This window comes from Salvelinus alpinus, chromosome 20 (genome assembly GCF_045679555.1).
Source record: "Salvelinus alpinus chromosome 20, SLU_Salpinus.1, whole genome shotgun sequence".
Classification (NCBI taxonomy): domain Eukaryota; kingdom Metazoa; phylum Chordata; class Actinopteri; order Salmoniformes; family Salmonidae; genus Salvelinus; species Salvelinus alpinus.
This window is the reverse complement of record NC_092105.1, coordinates 17,519,766-17,542,975: the sequence shown is the minus strand read 5'-3', so window position 1 is coordinate 17,542,975 and position 23,210 is coordinate 17,519,766. Positions and strand designations below refer to the sequence as shown.

General features: G+C 44.5%; 1 protein-coding gene across 1 annotated transcript; it reads right to left on the bottom strand.

Annotated features, from left to right (window-relative positions):
* Window positions 1–280: 280 nt before the first annotated feature.
* LOC139546386 (collagen alpha-1(VIII) chain-like) lies at window positions 281–22,663 on the bottom strand. Its single transcript, XM_071354714.1, has 3 exons — window positions 22,564–22,663; window positions 4,031–4,343; window positions 281–3,847 (listed from the first exon to the last, which is right to left on the bottom strand). The coding sequence occupies exons 2-3, from the start codon at window positions 4,338–4,340 to the stop codon at window positions 1,905–1,907; spliced, it is 2,253 nt and encodes a 750-aa protein (XP_071210815.1). The 5' UTR covers window positions 4,341–4,343; window positions 22,564–22,663; the 3' UTR covers window positions 281–1,904.
* Between the last annotated feature and the right edge of the window lie 547 nt (window positions 22,664–23,210).

The window sequence follows — 23,210 nt, the reverse complement described above, 5'->3', positions numbered from 1 at the left end:
GAGCATATGATACCATTTAATAACCATGGGCGAGTCAACTTAGAGTATCTGTCTGTCTCTGGCAGCACAGAATGCTCATCTCTTCTCACTATGGCATATCAGTCAAGAGCAATATGATCAAGACAGAGCCAGAGGATATTTACTGGCCATCCGGGGCAAGTAAAATTACTTTATTGAAATTTGACTGGTGAACTGGACTAATCTGATGTGCACTTATCAGTGTCACACAATAAAATAATACATGTTTAGATATATGTTAAAAGAAGAATAACACATGACCTTTTAGTTAAATCATCTTTATTTAAAAAACAACATCCACAGTATAACAGTAAAAAGATAAAAACTCAAGGTTTTGTTTGGTTATACTGTGTTTAGCACCATGGACTGAAATAAAGATAGAAAACAGAATTAATACCTGGAGTCAAGGGGGGGTAGAAGGGTAGGGATGGGTAGAAAGGAAGGGTAGACTAGAGGGGTTATGTATAGGGATATATAGGTGGGTGAGAGGTGAGGGAGGGGGCATGCAGGAAGGCATTTTCATCCTTCCCCCTCTCTCTTTTGACATTCTATTCTTTGTCTATATTCTTTGTCTATAAGTCTCCTCACTAACTTGTAACCACAACCACCTCCTCCTGGTTTGTTTTGGGCATTATTCTCGCTGATTGACATCAAAGTATTTATTAACCTTCAATCTTAACCTCCACATACAGTACCTTTAACCCAATTACTTAAATTCTGTACTGCTGAACCCAGAGGGACTAGGCCTACACACCATTTCCCCCAGAGTAATTCATTCATTCAATTATCTTTTTCAAAAGTTATTCACAATTGATTATCAATTTCTATCCTACTTACATAACCGTATAGGTCATCTAAATGAGTGTCTAGCTGTTGGTCATACGTGTTTCATACCTCTGTCAGTATAGTGCTACTGCTTCATTCAGCTGACAACAGACACATACAGCAAGAAGGGGCTTTGTAATGAGAGCAGTGGTTTTCATATTTGTGGGCTAGTCAGTGTCTGTTGGAGCATTACTCTTACTCTTTACGTGCCACAAGAGGCATCGCTTTGAACCAATACACCCATAATGCATTATATTCCCATCCATTTCATGCAACAGAATCACCCCTATAAACATCACAGATGATGCTTGTCTGCAAAAGTAACAACAAAAAATAATCACACAAATCAAACAAAAACAAAACAACAAAGTTATGTAACAAACTCAAATGTGACATAAATGATAGCACCACTTTATGTGAATCTTGAACTGTCTCTATTGGTTTTCAATTGCCATTTTATAAGTACCGTAATACAAAAGTTCAGGTGCCAATATAGGTATTCAATTTATTTTCTTTAGTTTTCTTTTTAAAGTTATCCAATTTACATTCTTTGCCACAGTTTCGTTTATGGCAGCTGCCAGTTTGAATAGGAACATGTAGGGGCAGGGGAAAACACAATACTAAATATATACCTCAGATATCCCATTCTTTCTTCTACAGTCTCCAAATCAGTCTGTGCTGTACATTAAATCAAACCAATATATATCACCACATTTTACAATAAATGAACCCAGTTGCTGTAATGGAATATTTTAATGCAGTGTTGTTGTGATAATTTCTCAGACCAGTAGATAGATACAGCAATCTTTGTACCCCAACATACATTGTTATTAAAAACGGCATATATGTACCCTCACACAAGTACACTCCTCTCTCAGAATTTCCCTGGGACGGTCCGACATGTCCTCCCGTCACTGTCGATCTCAACAGCGTCAATCTCAGCAGATAGTTGATGTTTTTAAAACAACATATCAATTTAAAGAATTCTATAATCAATGTTTACATTTCTCCAACATTCTCTCTCTTTGTGAGCGTCTCTTCCTCTCTGAAGGTTGGTGTTCTTACATGGGGTACAACAAGTATCCAGAGAAGGAGGAGTGGACGTATTGACCAGCGTATAGTCCTGCGGCCTGGTCCGAGGGTAGCTGGAGGTACACAGTGTCCCCGGGCTGTAGAGGTAACACTGCGCTCCCCGATGCCTGATCCAGGAAGCCCTTTTTATACTCATCATATGTGTACATCACAGGCTCATCGTTCCTCATCAGTGCAACCCAGACGTTGGCCCCTTTGCAGCTGATGTGGTAGGCAAAGTAGTAGATCCCGGGCATGTCGCAGGTGAACACGCCTGTCTGGGGGTTGTAGTTCTGACGTCCGTTGTACAGGATTTTGTCGAACACCACAGACGTGCCCACAGGTGGGAAGGGCGTGGTCACCAGAGCCGTGAACGCGGGCATCTCCAGGCCGTTGGGGCCCATCACTTCTCCGCCGTTTCCTCCATATTTTCCCTTCTTGCCATAACCGTCAGTCTTGACTCCGTCCAGCCCAGGAGGAAAACCCATCTCAGGGAGGACTGCTCCCATGTCAGTGGGTCCGGGAGGGCCTGGGGGACCAGGTGGACCTGGCTGGCCTTGGTTTCCCGGTGGTCCTCCAGGACCTTCTTTACCTGGAGGTCCAAGAGGACCAGGGACACCTGGGTTTCCCTTACCATCAACGCCGGGAAGACCAGGAGGTCCGCTGTCACCTTTAGTTCCAGGAGCACCAGGAGGTCCGATCGGCCCACCTGCACCTCCCAGACCTGGAATGCCCTTAGGACCTTGGGGACCCTTCTCGCCTGGAAGTCCTCCCTCTCCCTTTGGCCCAGGTAGACCTGGAATACCAGTGGCGCCTGGTAACCCTTTGTGTCCGCCTTCCCCTTGGGGTCCTACAGGCCCGGTGGGACCCCTTGGCCCTGGCTCTCCTCCCTCTCCAGGGAAGCCATTCTGACCAGTCAGTCCAGTAGGACCAGGCTCCCCTTGCCCACCAGGCAACCCCTTATGACCTCCTTCTCCAGCGTCGCCTTTTGGCCCTGGTTGACCCAGACCTCCAGGGGGTCCCATAGGGCCAAGGGGACCAGCTTGTCCAATTGATCCAGGCTGTCCTAGCATACCAGGCAGTCCTCCATGGCCCTTGTCTCCCTTTGGTCCTGGGCCTCCGGGCATCCCACCCATCCCCTTATCTCCTTTGGGTCCTGGGAATCCTGGTTTTCCGAATCCAGGCAATCCAGGCTTCCCTGGAAAACCTGGAGGGCCTGGGTGCCCTTTCCCACCGGGCATCCCTGGTTGTCCCGGCAGACCATTCTGGCCAGGTTTTCCCTGACCTGGCAGCCCTGGTGGACCGGGCTCTCCGCCCTCTCCTGCTGGTCCAGCCAGCCCCTGCTCTCCAGGAAGGCCTGGTTTCCCTGGTCCTCCTGGTGGCCCTGACATGCCATTCATTCCAGGCTTGCCCACACCAGGCATCCCTCCCTGTCCTGGAGGTCCAGGGGGTCCTGCTAGTCCTTTGTGGCCTGGCTGTCCTGGCTGTCCAATCCCCTTGTCACCCTTGGGTCCTGGTAATCCTGGTAGTCCCGACAGGCCCTTGTGTCCTGGCTCTCCTCTGGGTCCTGGTTGTCCTGGCAACCCCCCAGCCCCTAGTTGTCCTATCCCTGGAAGACCTGGAGGACCAGGGGACCCCTGAGGCCCTGGCTGCCCCATCGGACCCTCCCTGCCGCTGGGGCCCAATTCTCCAGGTACTCCTGGCTCTCCCATGCTGCCTGGCTTGCCTAGAATTCCTGGGAGTCCTGGTTTTCCTACTCCTGGGAATCCTGGGGGACCAGCGTGGCCTGGTTTTCCTTCCCCTCCTGGCTGTCCTTCCCCGGGAGGTCCTGGAGGCCCAGAGGGACCCTCAGGTCCGGGAGGCCCAGCTGGGCCCTGCTCTCCTGGCAGACCCCCAGGGAGACCTCCCACTGCCCCACTGGGGATGGTTTGACCTGTGGGGGATAAGATGTCCATTCAGTCTAAACATTCCAAGATGGCAGAATGTGTGTGTCCTAACTCGAGTTAGGTTAAGGTAATAAACATTGAAGATTGACATAATCTTAATATAAGTAACATACTACTGGCCTACTTTTGACCAGAGCCACATGTCATTTGAGATTGCCCTTCGGTCTCACCTTTATCCTGTCCACTGTTGACTACTCCACCCTTGTGGGGGTTCGCCTTGCCCATGTGCATGGACATCTGTGGGATCTCTTTTCTGTACTGGGGGTACTGCATGTGGGGCATCTCTTTTCCCGGCCAATGCTGCTGAGGGTGCTGCTCCTTACCCCCTATGCCCATGTGGGACAGGTGTGGCGTGGGCTGATGCTGCTGCGGGTGCTGCTTGTGTCTGTAGTACGCTCCCGCGTGGACAAGAGGTAGTACTGCAAGCTGAAGCAGAGCCACTAGGAGAGGGAGGGGGGCGGAGAAGGGAGGTACAACCATGGCCTAGGGAAGTCACCAGAGGAGAAGTCTGTTAGACAATCAGTTAGTTGATCAATTGATCACAAAGTCAATCAGTTAATAAAGTGAATCTAATTCACAATGCAAACAATCAAACATTCAGACATGGCGATAAAATCCATAGGCCTATGACTGGTACTATGATTCATATCCTGGTAGACCTTTGCATTGCTCTGCCTTCACCTGCTGGACACTAACATGTAATGCATCCAACATGCATTTGCAGTTATAAACCACCACCAGCACTGGTGGAAAAAGTACACAATTGTCACACTTGAGTAAAAGTAAAGAAGTATATGTTTAGTGAGTCAGCCAGAACCTAGGCAGTAGGGATGACCACGTGTTCTCTTAATAAGTGTGAGTTTCACAATTTTCCTGTTCTGCTAAACATTCAAAATGTAACGAGTACTTTGGGTTGTCAGCGAAAATGAATGGAGTAAAAAGTACAATAGTAAAAGTACAATAGTAAAAGTAGAAGTTGTCAAAAATTTAAATAGTAAATTAAAGTACAGATACCCCAAAAAACTACTGAAGTAGTACTTTCAAGTATTTTTACTTAATTACTATACACCACTGACCACCAGTCACTCAACACTCAACAAAGGCGCCATCCTTTTTAAACAATAGAAAATGAAAAAGGAGTTTATGTTGCAGGATGTTCTTTTTAAACATGCTGACTGCTGACTGACTACACTGTACCTTGGATTTCAAACAGCAGAGGAAGCAACATGAGAAAATGACAAATAGCCATTTTAACTCAAGATAGGTAGGCGGGAGAAAGTCTTGTCTGTTATTTCTCTTAACATGTTCTTTCTTTCATAAAATAATGAATAATACAATGAAGCTGATTTTGGCTGGATCGACTGTTAGATAGCCTTTTTATGTGGCCCTGACCTTTTACTGTGAACCTCCCGGATCTTCCTATGAGGGCGCTCTATCACAGGCGGTTAGTAGCACCTTAATTGCGGAGGACGGGCTCGTGGTAATGACTGGAGCGGAATTGGTGGAATGATATCAAATACATGTTTTCCATGTGTAAAATGAACTCCACTGTCGGTATTCTGTCTCTAAAAATGGTCTATCATTAGCAGCACCATATCACCAAGTAAAATTCTGACTGTGTGAATTAGTCAGTAGGTGATCCTGATTCTGAGAGCTGGTCTGGCAAATATATGCAGTAGGAATGACTTATTACTGTTGGCTTGGCCTCTTAGAGAGTCAGTTCAACCCAATCAGTTGTCACAGCTGACCTTTGTGAATGAGAAATATTCAAATCAAATCACATTTTATTGTTCACATACACATGGTTAGCATATATGATTGTTCACATACACATGGTTAGCAGATATTATTGTTCACATACACATGGTTAGCAGATATTATTGTTCACATACACATGGTTAGCAGATATCATTGTTCACATACACGTGGTTAGCAGATATTATTGTTCACATACACGTGGTTAGCAGATATTATTGTTCACATACACGTGGTTAGCAGATATTATTGTTCACATACACGTGGTTAGCAGATATTATTGGTCACATACACGTGGTTAGCAGATATTATTGTTCACATACACGTGGTTAGCAGATATTATTGCGAGTGTAGCGAAATGCTTGTGTTCTAGTTCCGATAGTACAGTAATATCTAACAAGTAATCTAACAATTCCACAACAACTACCTAATACACACAAATCTAAGTAAAGGAATGGAATAAGAATATATACATATAAATATATGGATGAGCAATGACAGAGCGGCATAGGCAAGATGCAATAGATGGTATAAAATACAGTATATACATATGAGATGAGTAATGCAAGATATGTAAACATTATTAAAGTGATAGTGGCATACTCTCCATACTGATGGAAAGATGGAGAGGCTATTATTCATTTCCAATGGGATTTATCGCAACCTGTTCACCAATTGCTGTGTGTGTGTGTCTCTCTCTCAATTCAATTCAATTCAATTCAATTGACTTTATTGACATGGCAAGTTATTATTACTTACATTGTCAAAGTATACATATCGAAAAATTTAAATAAAATATATATGTATATATATACACAAAATATATATATATATTTATATATAAATAAATGGTGGGACTAACACCTCTCACATCTCTCTCTCTCTCTCTCTCTCTCTCTCTCTCTCTCTCTCTCTCTCTCCCCCCAGGTATTGTACCTGATAGTGATGTTATCTTTAACCTAGACCCTGTGTGTCAATGGGAGGAGGATTGTAACATTTTCCAGGGTGAATGAGTCTGTAGGAGTCTCCCCAAGCTAGATCGAACACACCTGCACTAACACCCCTCAGCCACCAGGGAGAGACACAGGACATGGCATTTCTCTTTAGCCTGGTTTCAGCAATACCCCACATTCAAGCTTGTTTCTGTCTATTCCGGTGTTGGAAAGTAGTGAGCTACATTAGTAGTGAACACCTAATTCAACTAGTAATTTAACTCAATTTTTCAGTAGCTTGGTGGTAGTTGAACTAAATAAAAATCTTGGTAGTGTTTTCAGTAGTTCATTACTTTCCTGTTCCGGACAACTGTGTGATCACGCTCTCCGTAGCCGACGTGAGTAAGACCTTTAAACAGGTCAACATACACAAGGCTGCGGGGCCAGACGGATTACCAGGACGTGTGCTCCGGGCATGTGCTGACCAACTGGCAGGTGTCTTCACTGACATTTTCAACATGTCCCTGATTGAGTCTGTAATACTAACATGTTTCAAGCAGACCACCATAGTCCCTGTGCCCAAGAACACAAAGGCAACCGGCCTAAATGGCTACAAACCTGTAGCACTCACGTCCATAGCCATGAAGTGCTTCGAAAGGCTGGTAATGGCTCACATCAACACCATTATCGAAGAAACCCTAGACCTACTCCAATTTGCACACCGCCCAAACAGATCCACAGATGATGCAATCTCCATTACACTCCACACTGCTCTTTCCCACCTGGACAAAAGGAACACTTTGGTGAGAATGCTATTCATTGACTACAGCTCAGCGTTCAACACCATAGTACCCTCAAAGCTCATCACTAAGCTAAGGATCCTGGGACTTAACACCTCCCTCTGCAACTGGATCCTGGACTTTCTGATGGGCCACCACCAGGTGGTGAGGGTAGGTAACAACACATCTGCCACGCTGATCCTCAACATTGGAGCCCCAGGGGTGCGTGCTCAGATCCCAGCCACGTAACCAAGACTAAGGAGATGATTGTGGACGACAGGAAAAGGAGCACTGAGCACGCCCCCATTCTCATCGACGGGGCTGTAGTGGAGCAGGTTGAGAGCTTCAAGTTCCTTGGTGTCCACATCACCAACAAACTAGAATGGTCCAAACACACCAAGACAGTCGTGAAGAGGGCACAACAAAGCCTATTCCCCCTCAGGAAACTAAAAAGATTTGTCATGGGTCCTGAGATCCTCAAAAGGTTCTACAGCTGCAACATCGAGAGCATGCTGACTGGTTGCATCACTCCCTGGTACGGCAATTGCTCAGCCTCCGACCTCAAGGCACTACGGAGGGTAGTGCGTATGGCCCAGTACATCACTGCGGCTAAGCTGCCTGCCATCCAGGACCTCTACACCAGGCCACAGTGTGTATATATGGAGGACCAGTTGTCTCCAGTTCATTCCTGACAATGAGTTAGTCATGGAAGAAATTACGAGTTAAAAGTTCAATTGTATCTGTCTTTAATGGAGTAGCCCCAGGGGTCACAAAGATGTGATTTACTGAATAATCATTGTTATGATTAGGGGGAAGACACAAAAAATTGTCAAAGACCCCAGCCACCCCAGTCATAGACTGTTCTCTCTACTACCGCATGGCAAGCGGTACCAGAGTGCCAAGTCTAGGACAAAAAGGCTTCTCAACAGTTTTTACCCCCAAGCCATAAGACTCCTGAACAGGTAAAATTTGCACTGTGTTCCAACCCCTCTTTTACTCTGCTGCTACTCTCTGTTTATCATATATGCACAGTCACTTTAACTATACATTCATGTACATATGTACATACTACCTCAATTGGCCCGACCAACCAGTGCTCCCACACATTGGCTAACCGGGCTATCTGCATTGTGTCCCGCCACCCACCCGCCAACCCCTCTTTACGCTACTGCTACTCTCTGTTCATCATATGCGCATAGTCACTTTAACCATATCTACATGTACATACTACCTCAATCAGCCTGACTAACCGGTGTCTGTATGTAGCCTCGCTACTTTTATAGCCTCTCTACTGTATATAGCCTCACTACAGTCTTTTTACTGTTGTTTTTATTTCTTTACTTACCTATTGTTCACATAATACCTTTTTTGCACTATTGGTTAGTAAGCATTTCACTGTAAGGTCTACACCTGTTATATTCAGCGCACGTGACAAATAAACTTTGATTTGATTTGATTTGATGTAGCGGTGTAGCTAATCACTGGAACTACACACTACATTTCTGACAGTCTGCCTAATTCTCACTTTTTGTGTTTAATAGGCTGAATTAAGGTCAGAAATTATTGACACCAGATGAGCAATAATGACTGTATAAAATAAATAATTCAAATACTGAGCTATATTGTATGCAACAACAAAAAATTTACAATTATATTATTTAATACTAATAGCCTACAATTTCTCAGAGAAAGAGATTTTGTTTAACAAATAATATTTTTTTTGAATTACAAAGTTTACATGGTGAGTGCAAAAGTTACAGAGGGTCAAAGATCACACCACCAAGACATTCTAACCTCTCACCAATACCAATAACAGGGGAGGTGAGCATGTCCTGGGGGTATGATCTTTGACCCTCTGTAACTTTTGCACTCACCATTATTCAAGATTCATTCAGGATTATCCGTAATCATGATAACATCCATATTAATGTAGAAGTGTTTAGAAATACTCTATATTCTATTCTTATTTACAATAAAAGTGACTCCAAAAGAACAGAATACATTCACTCTCATTTCTATTGGTCACAAAATAATCTGAAACAACCAAAATGAACTGAAGAAAAGAAAAATACATTCAACAAGTTTGTAGTCACAAGCTTGATGTGGTCATTGTGTGCTAGAAATGTGAACGTTTTAGCATACAATATAGCTCAGTATTTGAATTAGTTGCAATTTCCATAGAGCTGGCCGCACTGTCAAACTGATCAATCAGGGGAGAAGGGCCTTGGTCTGGGAGGTGACCAAGAACCCGTTGGTCACTCTGACAGAGCTCCAGAGTTCCTCTATGGAGATGGGAGAACCTTCCAGAAGACAACCATCTCTGCAACACTTCACCAATCAGGCACACCAATCAGACGAACGTAACAAAATGTGAAAAAAGTCAAGGGGTCTGAATACTTTCCGAATTCACTGTAGCAATTTCAGACTTAGGCCTACATATTATAATTTTAGTAGTTTGGATGTACTGAACTACTTTACTTAAAGTTGCAATATGCAGAAATCGTTCCGACATTTCTTGGTTTTAAAATGCAACATACTGTACAAAATGGATGATGGACATCCACAAATTAATACATACCATACAAAACGTAACATATGATACTAATTGGAGTGAGTCGAAATTACATTTACTATGTTACGTCTACCCTGAGTCCAGGTTACAGCGCCCACTGGGCACACACCAGGGGTTGGAACCGGTTCAGGGAACAGAACAGAAAACCGTAAAAGAACAAACAGTTCAAATCTGAAGTGGGAAAGAAAGTGATCTATACTGTTCCGGAACTATTTACCTTTTTTCAACAAGGAAGTCATATTGAGACTAAAGTCTCTTTTACAAATGAGCCCTGCACATACAACTGGCAAGTATAGATACACATAAATATAGACAATATACACATTAAATACACATTAAGTAAATTAATACAAACACATTCTTCATTACAAAGATCTTCTATCAGCTGCCTGAATTGGCCTAGGGACTTCAAAGCGTCCAACCAAAAGGTATTTTGGAGATTATTCCAAACATAGGGTGCAAGGTTTTTAAAGGCCGACACCAAAGAAGTCTCCAAAGTTAACCAACCATGTGAACGGGTTTGACAACTTGTAATTTTTCATCTTAACAGTGGCATTAGGTAGGTCAGAAGCTTATGGAGCAGGGATTTGTAAACAAGAAGAGCATAACGATGTGATCTGCTTGACTTTAAAGAGGCCCAGCCAAACTTTTGGTAAAGGTGCAGTGATGAGTAATAAAATAGTCTCCTGTGATAAAACGAAGGGTGCTATGATAAATGGAATCCAGGGGTTTAAGAGTAGTGGCAGCTGCAATTTGATAAATAGTAACATCATAATTGAGAACAGGTAGAAAGGTTAATAAATAGTATCGCCATAATCAAGAAAAGGTAGAAAGATTGATTGCACAATCTGCTTCCTGCTGACTAAAAAGAGGCAAGATCTAAAAAAAGTTTATAAACCCCCCCACCCCCCCAAACACATGCTTTTAAAATAACACAACCGTTATTTTAAAGGCATGGGAACCGGTTAATAACATTCTTTTATGTTCAGGACATTTTTTTCCAGTCCCACAAAAAATGCAACCAAGTGCCTATGCAAAACCCTCCCTCGGTCAATCAGAATTTCTTCCACTGTCTGCCTGTCACCTGAATAGCTTAGCCTACACGCACACACACTGGCAATCTGCCCATCCCCCTCCAAAGCATAGCTGTAGCCTACTGAAGTTACAAGCCCCGCCCCCCTCCAAAGCATAGCTGTAGCCTACTGAAGTTACAAGCCCCGCCCCCTCCAAAGCATAGCTGTAACCTACTGAAGTTACAAGCCCCGCCCCCTCCAAAGCATAGCTGTAGCCTACTGAAGTTACAAGCCCCGCCCCCTCCAAAGCATAGCTGTAGACTACGGAAGTTACACGCCCCGCCCCCCTCCAAAGCATAGCTGTATCCTACTGAAGTTACAAGCCCCGCCCCCTCCAAAGCATAGCTGTAGACTACTGAAGTTACAAGCCCCGCCCCCCTCCAAAGCATAGCTGTAGCCTACTGAAGTTACAAGCCCCGCCCCCCTCCAAAGCATAGCTGTAGCCTACTGAAGTTACAAGCCCCGCCCCCTCCAAAGCATAGCTGTAACCTACTGAAGTTACAAGCCCCGCCCCCTCCAAAGCATAGCTGTAGCCTACTGACGTTACAAGCCCCGCCCCCTCCAAAGCATAGCTGTAGACTACGGAAGTTACACGCCCCGCCCCCCTCCAAAGCATAGCTGTATCCTACTGAAGTTACAAGCCCCGCCCCCTCCAAAGCATAGCTGTAGCCTACTGAAGTTACAAGCCCCGCCCCCCTCCAAAGCATAGCTGTAGCCTACTGAAGTTACAAGCCCCGCCCCCCTCCAAAGCATAGCTGTATCCTACTGAAGTTACAAGCCCCGCCCCCTCCAAAGCATAGCTGTATCCTACTGAAGTTACAAGCCCCGCCCCCCTCCAAAGCATAGCTGTATCCTACTGAAGTTACAAGCCCCGCCCCCCTCCAAAGCATAGCTGTAGCCTACTGAAGTTACAAGCCCCGCCCCCCTCCAAAGCATAGCTGTAGCCTACTGAAGTTACAAGCCCCGCCCCCCTCCAAATTATAGCTGTAACCTACTGAAGTTACAAGCCCCGCCCCCCTCCAAATTATAGCTGTAGCCTACTGAAGTTACAAGCCCCGCCCCCCTCCAAAGCATAGCTGTAGCCTACTGAAGTTACAAGCCCCGCCCCCCTCCAAATTATAGCTGTAACCTACTGAAGTTACAAGCCCCGCCCCCCTCCAAATTATAGCTGTAGCGTTGTGACATGATTCAGAAGAAAGGGAGAGAGATTTTTCATTAGAGAAGAATGCATTAACTTTGTAAATGCTAGTTAGGGATACTATAGTTATTACATTTCACATTGGATTTATTATCTACAAAAAGCTAAGATGTGTTTTTAATTCTGGTTCCGCTCTGCACACACAAGCTTATTAGCTAGCTTATTGTTAAGCCAACTCTTGAGTTCAAAGACATTCAAAGTTCCTCCATAGAAGCCACTCCTCCGTAGGTATAATTCTGTGGGCCTAATTCAGATAATGAATGTCATCACAAGATGCCCAGTGCTTCAAGCCAAGCCTCCTCCTCCTCGAAACATTTCAAATGCATCTGGAGCCCTACTCGTCTTGTTATTCTTCTATGATATGGCGGTCCGCAAACAACATTAGAGGTGCATGCCGCCACCTACTGGATGGGCTGAAAACTGATCAACTTGAATGCTAAATAATAGGGAGAAGGGAAGGGTGAAAAAATATACTTCTAATATTCAAAAGTAAACAAAAATAACTAAAACTACTCCAGTTAGATTCAAATGTCTACTCAGATCAACAACAGAATGGCTTCAACAGAAGAAAATACGCCTTCTGGAGAGACCCAGTCAGAGTCCTGACCTCAATCCAATTGAGATGCTGTGGCATGACCTCAAGAGAGCAGTTCACACCAGACATCCCAAGAATATTGCTGAACTGAAACAGTTTTGTAAAGCAGAATGGTCCAGAACTCCTCCTGAATGCAGGTCTGATCCGCAGCTACAGAAAACGTTTGGTTGAGGTTATTGCTGCCAAAGTAGGGTCAACCAGTTATTAAATCCAAGGGTTCACATACTTTTCCCACCCTGCACTGTGCATGTTTACACTGTGTGTTCAATAAAGACATGAAAACGTATAATTGTTTGTGTTATTAGTTTAAGCAGACTGTGTTTGTCTATTGTTATGACCTAGACAAAGATCAGATCAAATTTGATGACAAATTTATGCAGAAATCCAGATATTTCCAAATGGTTCACATACTTTTTCTGTAAACAACTCACTGAGCTATAGCTTGCCGGTTCTATAGCAAGCTTCTCTATCCACACTGCATGGTTGGTGAAGTAATTTAATGTTGAGCTAAAAGTAAAAACATACATAAACAACATAAATCGGTACGTTTTTGGGTTCGAACCGGTTCAGAACTTTATTTTGCTGATCGGAACAAAAACAAATAATGGTACTCTTCAGAACGAAACGATTGGAAAATGATTTTGTTTCAAACCCCTGGCACACTGGTTGAATCAACATCGTTTCCACGTCATTTCAATGACATTACGTTGAACCAACGTTGAATTGACATCTGTGCCCGGTCAGTAGTAGCTTGTTAAACTACTGTATATTTTCAGAGTAGCTTCCCCAACACTGTTGTATTCATAGTTCAAACTTTCTGAAGAGAAATTCAAAATAATTGCTGATTTCTGAGTTTTTTTGGTGTTTACAGTAACCCTCCTGCAAAGTCTTTGAACCGCAGAAGCTTTATTTATAAGCGTATCATTTTAGAATAACTAGGCTAGTACTTCAAAATACTAATTGACCTAAGGCAACTCGGAAGGGATATCTTCACATGTTTGGGAAAAACACCTAGGCTAGGCACCTAGGTGACCCTAGAAGTCCACCAAAAAAAGTGTCCACCTGATCTGTGTGTTTTTCGGGTGTGTGTGTGGTGCATAGATAAAAGAGTGCGTGTGTTAGCATGTATCAGGTTGTGTACTGCGTGTCAATCATTGGTCATTTTACAGCAGTGAGAGGTATTTTTCTCACCTCAAAGCCAAGTGGAAATAAAAACACGTCAGTGCCCACAACCTCTGACCCCATCACTCTCTGATCTTGAGATGCTGTCTTCTCCTACAGGTATCTGTTTGAGGCTGCTGTGTGTACATGAGAGGAACTAGAATGCATGCATGCATGCGTGTGTGTGTGTGTGTGTGTGTGTGTGTGTGTGTGTGTGTGTGTGTGTGTGTGTGTGTGTGTGTGTGTGTGTGTGTGTGTGTGTGTGTGTGTGTGTGTGTGTGTGTGTGTGTGTGTGTGTGTGTGTGTGTGTGTGTGTGTTGATGCGTCTGGTTTTATTCTTCTCATTTTCACTCACATCCAGGACCCAGAAGTGGCGTCCAACAAGCAGAGCTCGGGTCAAACAGACAGAAGTGGCGTCCAACAAGCAGAGCTCGGGTCAAACAGACAGAAGAGCGGTCCAACGAGTCAGTCCTCCAGACCACCACCTAGTCTTATACTCATGTTCTTCCTCCTGTGCGTTCCCCTCTGAAGGTCAGTAACACAGACAGACATTTGGGTTTTCTTTGGTTTAGTTTAGTTTATTAATTCGACCATTTAAAAAAAAACAAGCAAACATAAAACTTGAAAATGTCTTACATGCACATGAGTTAAATCATAGAGGATAACACACAATAAAGTCTGGGACTTATTTCCATTGTTAAATCATGGAGGATAACACACAATAAAGTCTGGGACTTATTTCCATTGTTAAATCATGGAGGATAACACACAATAAAGTCTGGGACTTATTTCCATTGTTAAATCTCGGAGGATAACACACAATAAAGTCTGGGACTTATTTCCATTGTTAAATCATGGAGGATAACACACAATAAAGTCTGGGACTTATTTCCATTGTTAAATCTCGGAGGATAACACACAATAAAGTCTGGGACTTATTTCCATTGTTAAATCATGGAGGATAACACACAATAAAGTCTGGGACTTATTTCCATTGTTAAATCATGGAGGATAACACACAATAAAGTCTGGGACTTATTTCCATTGTTAAATCTCGGAGGATAACACACAATAAAGTCTGGGACTTATTTCCATTGTTAAATCATGGAGGATAAGACACAATAAAGTCTGGGACTTATTTCCATTGTTAAATCATGGAGGATAACACACAATAAAGTCTGGGACTTATTTCCATTGTTAAATCATGGAGGATAACACACAATAAAGTCTGGGACTTATTTCCATTGTTAAATCTCGGAGGATAACACACAAGAAAGTCTGGAACGTATGTCGATTGTTAAATCATGGAGGATAACACACAATAAAGTCTAGGGAGGTAGCCTGGCGGGTAGGAGCGTTGGGATGGTAACCGAAAGGTTGCTGGATCAAATCCCTGAGCTGATAGATAAAATAAAAAAAACGGTCATTCTGCCGCTAAACAAGGCAGTTAACCCACTGCCTAAACAAGGCAGTTAACCCACTGCCTAAACAAGGCAGTTAACCCACTGCCTAAACAAGGCAGTTAACCCACTGCCAAAACAAGGCAGTTAACCCACTGCCTAAACAAGGCAGTTAACCCACTGCCTAAACAAGGCAGTTAACCCACTGCCTAAACAAGGCAGTTAACCCACTGCCTAAACAAGGCAGTTAACCCACTGCCTAAACAAGGCAGTTAACCCACTGCCTAAACAAGGCAGTTAACCCACTGTCTAAACAAGGCAGTTAACCCACTGCCTAAACAAGGCAGTTAACCCACTGCCTAAACAAGGCAGTTAACCCACTGCCTAAACAAGGCAGTTAACCCACTGCCTAAACAAGGCAGTTAACCCACTGCCTAAACAAGGCAGTTAACCCACTGTTCCCTGGGTGCTGATGACATGGAGGTCAATTAAGGCAGCCTTCCCCACCTCTCTGATTCAGAGGGGTTGGGTTAGATGCGGAAGATGCATTCAGTTGTACAACTGACAAGGTATTCCCCTTTCCCAGTACAGTTAAAAAATGTGATCTTATTTCCATTGTGGTCCTCTGTTGCAGCTAGGGTAGGACTGCGTGTGTGTTTCTCTGTCTTTTTCTATTTGAGCTTTAAACAAAGGCAGTCCTGATCCTGTCTAGATGGGCCAGAGGGACGGGATTCCGCTCTGTGGTTGGGTTTGGGTCAGGCCGACTGGTTCTGGGAGAGGTGGTAATGCTTTATTTTACATTATTATTTTTATTTCTAAGAAAAAAGGTTTCCAGAAAGGTTCTTCCACTGATCCCATTGGATAACCCTTTTTGGTTCCATGTAAAAACCTCTCTGGAAAGGGTTCTACATGGAAGCCAAATGGTTCTACTTGGAACCAAGGGGGTTCTACCTGGAACTAGAAAGGGTTCTTCAAAGGTTTCTCCTATGGGGACAGCCGAAGAATCCTTTTAGGTTCTAGATATGACCTTTCTTTCTAAGAGTGAACTGGTATATAGTATTAACTAAGAGATTGTGGGTTCTAGCCCCATGCCATCCAACCTCTGTACACCAACACCAGCCCCATTCCAAGCCCTAGCCCTAGCCCCAGCTCCAGCCATATACCTATGCCACAGGAGGCTGGTGAGGGGTGGATGGCTCATAATAATGTCTGGAATGGAGTAAATGGAACGGTATCAAACACATGGAAACCATGTGTGGGGTGTACTTGATACCATTCCATTTATTATATTCCTGCTATTACTATGACCCCGTCCTCCCAAATTAAGGTTCCACCAGCCACCTGTGACATATACCAATATCCCATCCCCTCTCTCCTAGTTCCAGTTGCAACCCTTTTTCTCCACAACCAACACTCAGCCACAGACTCAGCCTCATGCCCTACCCCTACCCCGGCCTCATGCCTTACCCCTACCCCAGCCCCAGGCCCTAGCCCTACCCCAGCCCCAGGCCCTAGCCCTACACCAGCACCAGGCCCTACCCCTACCCCTACCCCATTCCCAGCCTCAGCCCTACCCCTAGGCTTACCCCAGCCCCAGCCTCAGCCCTAGCCCTAGCCCTACCCCAGCCCCTAGCCCTACCCCAGCCCCAGACCCTAGCCCTACTCCTAGCCCTACCCCAGCCTCAGCTCTACCCCAGCCTCAGCCCTACCCCTACCCCTGCCCCAGCCCTACCCCAGCCTCAGCCCTACCCCTAGCCCTGCCCCAGCCCTACCCCTAGCCCCAGCCCTAACCCTACCCCAGCCTCAGCCCTACCCTTAGCCCTACCCCAGCCCCAGCCCCAGCCCTAACCCTACCCCAGCCTCAGCCCTACCCCTAGCACTACCCCAGCCCCAGCTCTATACACCAGCTCACCTATGATGGATGACAACTGAGTTGACCCTTGACCTTTTCTCAGGCGGCTGGCGATTCTAACGCGGCTGTGCCACCCTCTCTCCTCCCGCGGGAGCCGGCCATCTCCTGCCTTTGAAGGGGGCCCGTCTCGTTTCTGTGGCAATGGGAGCCAGACGTGCCAAAGAGCCCTCGCTCCACATCCTTATTTCTTTCTTGGCTCTCAACGCCTGCGATATGGAAATAGATCCATCAAACAACCAAAACATGGAGTGGGAGAAGTGGGGGGGCAGTGGTGATCTCACTGCAAACTGTGACTTCACACCCTTGTCCACAGAATGGATCTACCACCCACATGCATCCACATATGAATACATACACGACCCAGATGGGGTCCCGAGTGGCGCCGCGGTCTGAGGCATTGTATCTCAGTGCTAGAGGTGTCACTACAGACCCTGGTTTGATCCCAGGCTGTATCACAACCGGCCATGATTGGGAGTCCCATAAGGTGGTGCACAATTTGGCCCAGCGTTGTCTGGGTTAGGGTTTGGCTGGGGTAGATACTGGCAAATTAAATTTTTTAGTGTGGAACAACATATTATGTGTTTGGAAAGGGGGGGGGGGGTTGGGAGACCCAGACACAAAGAGGCTCTAGACTAATAGCCTAATTCATGCTGGTTCAATGTGTGTGTGTGTGCGTGCGTGCGTGCGTGCGTGCGTGCGTGCGTGCGTGCGTGCGTGCGTGCGTGCGTGAGCACATGTATCCAGTATGGCGTAGATAGAACATTCTAGACTCTGGTCCAGTAGAGGTGGACTGAGGACATGCTCTGTTAGCTGGTATAGCAGAATTGAGAGATTATAGATCATGTATGTTATGTTCAGTTTTGGCCATCCACGCCTGGCTTGGGTTGCACTGCTAATGACGCAGATGTCTTTTATGATACAGTCACATTTAAGCCATTTAGCAGACTCTAGTATGCAGAGTGATTTGGAGTGTGTATTCAAGTAAGAAAGCCGGAACTTAAACATAATACCATCTTTATTGTAGCTTTCCAGGACCAGTGTTGGGAGAAATGCCTAGGTGCTGATACATTCCACAGGTCACTTTAATTGTCACACACACTTCCTTCACCAAATTGCAACTCAAAGAGTAAATAGATTCAGCTGACGTCTTTAAGAGTGGGAATGTGTTTGGGGGATTTGTGGGGTAGGTGCAAACTTTCACTGGCTGTCTATTATTAATATGCCATGTGCAGTGACAGACTGAGCTCGTCGCCTCATTTTAACAAAGGATCAACTGTACGAGAACAGCTAGAGTACATACCATCTGACAGAAAGCATTAAGATGACCCAAAGTGATACACATTTCTACAGTATATTATGGCCATCGTTAACTTAAACCATAGTGTATGTGTGTGTATATCTGCATACTGTATGTGTGTGCATATGTGCGTGTGTGTGTACGTGTGTGTATGCCCGCGTGTGTGTGTGTAAGCGTGTGTGCGTGTAAGTGTGTGTGTAAGCGTGTGTGTTTGTACACGTGTGTGTTTGTCACGGGCCACACTCGGGAGGGTGGGAAACATTTTGACAGAACATAACAGATACAGAACATGATTTCTGTTTAGTGTCAGACACGTCCTGTTGTCATGGAGATGTCATGACAAGTCAGAGTTTGGACACAGATAAAACAATGAGACAGGTATTTCACCGGGTGCAAAAGCTAATTGAGTTCACAGAGTAGGCGTTCCCTAACGGAAATATGCAGATAATAGGATCTCGCGCCAATAGGATCTCGCTAGCTTGTGCTTGGCTCTGCCCACCTTCTTGCTTGTTCTGCCCACTATGACTCATTTGTTCCCATTGGAAATGACAAGCTGTGGTCTATCTTGGTTTAGTTGTAAAAAATCTTTGGTTTAGATGAGCAGCAAAGGTAACCATAACAATGTGGAACAGACAGGATTTCACAGAGTTCCCCCTAGCTGTCAGACACGTGTAGACCTACATTATGCGAGTCCTGCTGTATTAAGGAAGGTGTAGTGTAGGCAACCTCAAGACGTGATGCAGCTTGGTTCCAAAAAGTATAGGCTACGCTATGCAATACACCCGTCATTCACTGGCATTGTATTTAGCTACAGGATCCACTGAATAAGGTCCTTTCAAACTGCTTCCATGAAATCAATGTACATAAATGTCAGTTTGGCTTAGAGTAGCCTCGGACACCCAGGCTTCGCTCACGTAGTCAACGAGACGCGATTTGTAAGGAAGGCCCCTTGTGACTATAGGGTTTGGAAGGAAGTGCCGCCCTCTTGGTCACACTGACCTTCTATTAGCTTGTCATTAGACAAGATTACATTGTTCCTAACCTACAGCCCCCTCAGTTTGAATCTGTCTGAATGATTACGTGGTGGGTTCAGGGTGGAAAAGTCTTCATGAGATAGTCAGTCAGTCAGTCACTCAGTCACTCACTCACTCACTCACTCACTCACTCACTCACTCACTCACTCACTCACTCACTCACTCACTCACTCACTCACTCACTCACTCACTCAGTCACTCACTCTGTGGTCCTGCCTATTAACCACATGTGGTTGGCCACACGCCACAGAGATTTCAGCTGCCCTGCCTGCCCAAGACTCACAAAACAATTATTCAAAGCTGTCTGACGTATGCGTGGGTGAGTGTGTGTGGGTGAGTGATCCAGTGTCTCTTTAGCCTTTTACTGCACTGAGCTAAATCATGGTCACACAGAGTGTTTCTTGGTAGTCTTAAACAAATCTACTTTGAAACTAAAGTATACACCTCACACACATGGCTATGGGCTTAAAAGAAGAAGACACCTGTACCATGTCAGATATAGAGTTGAAATGTATTACATTTTCAGTTTGTATCACAATATTACACTTTATATACATCACAGAAGACTGAAATATAACAAAACTGTTTGACATAGAAACACCAGATTTTCTAGGTTTTTTGTAAATAACGTTGGTTAATTATGAAATTATGAAAATGATTAAGAACATTCCAGCCATGAGGCCACTACAGGGGGATTTGGTCTTTTGACTGCAGGAAAGGGCTACCAGGGTTGTTCAGTTACACAAGTCAGAATGGCTTGGCTGTTTACAACTGGGATGCTTCTATTTCTGTAAACATTGACAGCGTCACTCTCTCTTCCACATAAGATGTGTTTCCGTTGTTTAAAAAGGATAAAACAATCTGTATCAATGACGCAGTACTGTCTGACATGCACAAGCTGTGTTTTACAAAGAATGCAAAAAGTGTAAGCTATTGCAATATGAACTTTGTTGGTGTATAGTCAAAACATGCATTATCTAATTGTTTGCAATGCCAACAGCTGTAAAAACAGAAGTGACCAGTGGGGGAAGAAGAGAGGGAGAAGAAGGAGAATAAGAGAGAGGAGAGGGAGGAGAAGAAGAGTTAGGAGGGGGAGGAGAAGAAGAGAGAGGAAGAGAGAGGTGGAGGAGATGAAGAGAGAGGAAGAGAGAGGAGAGGGAGGAGAAGAAGAGAGAGGAGGGGGAGGAGAAGAAGAGAGAGGAGGGGGAGGAGAAGAAGAGAGAGGAGGGGGGCAGATGAAGAGAGAGGAGGGGGAGGAGAAGAAGAGAGAGGAGGGGGAGGAGAAGAAGAGAGAGGAGGGGGAGGAGATGAAGAGAGAGGAGGGGGAGGAGATGAAGAGAGAGGAGAGGGAGGAGAAGAAGAGAGAGGAGGGGGAGGAGATGAAGAGAGAGGAGGGGGAGGAGATGAAGAGAGAGGAGAGGGAGGAGAAGAAGAGAGAGGAGGGGGAGGAGATGAGTGTGTGTGTTAGTGAGTGTGTGTGTGTTAGTGAGTGTGTGTTAGTGTGTGTGTGTGTGTGTGTGTGTGTGTGTGTGTGTGTGTGTGTGTGTGTGTGTGTGTGTGTGTGTGTGTGTGTGTGTGTGTGTGTGTGTGTGTGTGTGTGCAGATCCCTTTGAACATGGTGAAGTTATTAATTACACTTTGGATGGAGTAGCAATACACCCAGTCACTACAAAGATACACCCAGTCACTACAAAGATACAGGCGTCCTTCCTAACTCAGTTGCTGGAGGGGAAGGAAACCGTTCAGGGATTTCACCATGAGGCCAATGGTGACTTTAAAACAGTTACAGAGTTTAATTAATGGCTGCGATAGGAGAAAACTTAGGATGGATCAACAACATTGTAGTTACTCCACAATACTAACCTAAATGACAGAGTGAAAAGAAGGAAGTACAGAATAAAAGAAAAGGAAAGGAATTCACTTAATGTACTGAATACATCTCCCGAATACAATGTTTTCAAGCATTGTGGTGGCTGCATCATGTTGAGGGTATGCTTGTCATCGGCAAGGACTAGGGAGTTTTTTAGGATAAAAAGTAATGGAATAGAGCTAGGCACAGGCAAAATCCTAGAGAAAAACCTGGTTCAGTCTGCTTTCCAACACTCACTGGGAGATAAATTCTCCATTCAACAGGATAATAACCTGAAACACAAGGCCAAATATAAACTGGAGTAGCTTACCAAGATGACATTGAATGTTCCTGAGTGGCCAAGATACAGTTTTGATTTAAATCAGCTTGAAAATCTATGGCAAGACTTGAAAATATCTCTCTAGCAATGATCAACAACCAACTTGACAGAGCTCGAAGAGTTAAAAAATTATAATTAAGTGCAAATATTGTACATTCTAGGTCTGCAAAGCTCTTAGATTTACCCAGAAAGACTCACAGCTGTAATCGCTACCAATGGTGATTTTAACATGCATCGACTCAAGGGCACTTATGTAAATTAGATATTTCATTTTGTATACATTTGCTAAAAACATATTTTCACTTTGTTATTATGGAGTATTGTGTGTAGATGGGTGACAAAAATGTTATCCATTTTGAATTGAGGCTGTAACAGAACAAAATGTGGAATAAGTCAAGGGTATTAATCATTTCAGAAGGCACTGTACAATCATGTAAAACCAGTCCTGATATGAAAAACACACTGAGGAAATATTATGGATATCATCACAGAGCAACAAAAAACAACGACAAGGAACACCACTCTATACAAAGACTTCAGTCTACAACTCTGGTTCTGATCATTCCAAAATACACTCAAAGGCAATCAACCTGTCAACTGTTCCTAAATGACCCGTGCTGATTGAACAAATACAAACACATTGCATATACAGACACATAAACCAAGTGCCAAGATGTCAACCTGAACTTAACTATACGTTTTTTGTTTTACATGCATCTAAAAAGTTTAATTTATCACAGCATTCACCCTTGTAATCTGACATCATGAAAAAGGTGCTAGGGCTGGAGAATTGGAAGGTGCCTTACCTTTCTCTGTGAGTGGCTGTTTAAAGGGGGAATAATCACTGCAGTTAGACAGATGGAGAGACAGACAGATGGATGTACAGAGACAACCCTGGGTTATGAGCTCCGAACTGCATCACGTCATGGACCTGTCTTATATCTACTACTGGGAGGAGTCAGGGGAAGAAGAGCGCAGAGAGAGAGAGAGAGAGGGGGGGGGGGGGCAAGAGAGAGAGAGGGGGGAGAGGGCGAGAGAGCGAGTGAGAGAGAGGGGGGAGGGCAAGAGACAGAGAGAGGGAGGAGGGGTGGAAAGAGAATGAGATAGGGGAATGGGCAAGAGAGAGAGAATGGGGAAAGAAAGAGTAGAGAGAGAGAGAGAATAACAGGTGGAAGAGTCCAGACTTCAGTAAGAATAATGGGTGGAAGAGTGCCGAATTCAGTAAGAATAATGGGTGGAAGAGTCCAGACTTCAGTAAGAATAATGGGTGGAAGAGTGCCGAATTCAGTAAGAATAATGGATGGAAGAGTGCCGACTTCAAAAAGAATAATGGGTGGAAGAGTACAGACTTCAATAAGAATAATGGATGGAAGAGTGCAGACTTCAATAAGAATAATGGGTGGAAGAGTACAGACTTCAATAAGAATAATGGGTGGAAGAGTGCAGACTTCAA

Excerpts from the sequence above, each read along its gene's own strand:
- LOC139546386 (XM_071354714.1), bottom strand. The coding sequence starts at position 4,340 with ATGGTTGTACCTCCCTTCTCCGCCCCCCTCCCTCTCCTAGTGGCTCTG. Across the intron at positions 3,848-4,030 it reads CAACAGTGGACAGGATAAAG|GTCAAACCATCCCCAGTGGG; the intron begins GTGAGACCGAAG and ends TATCCCCCACAG.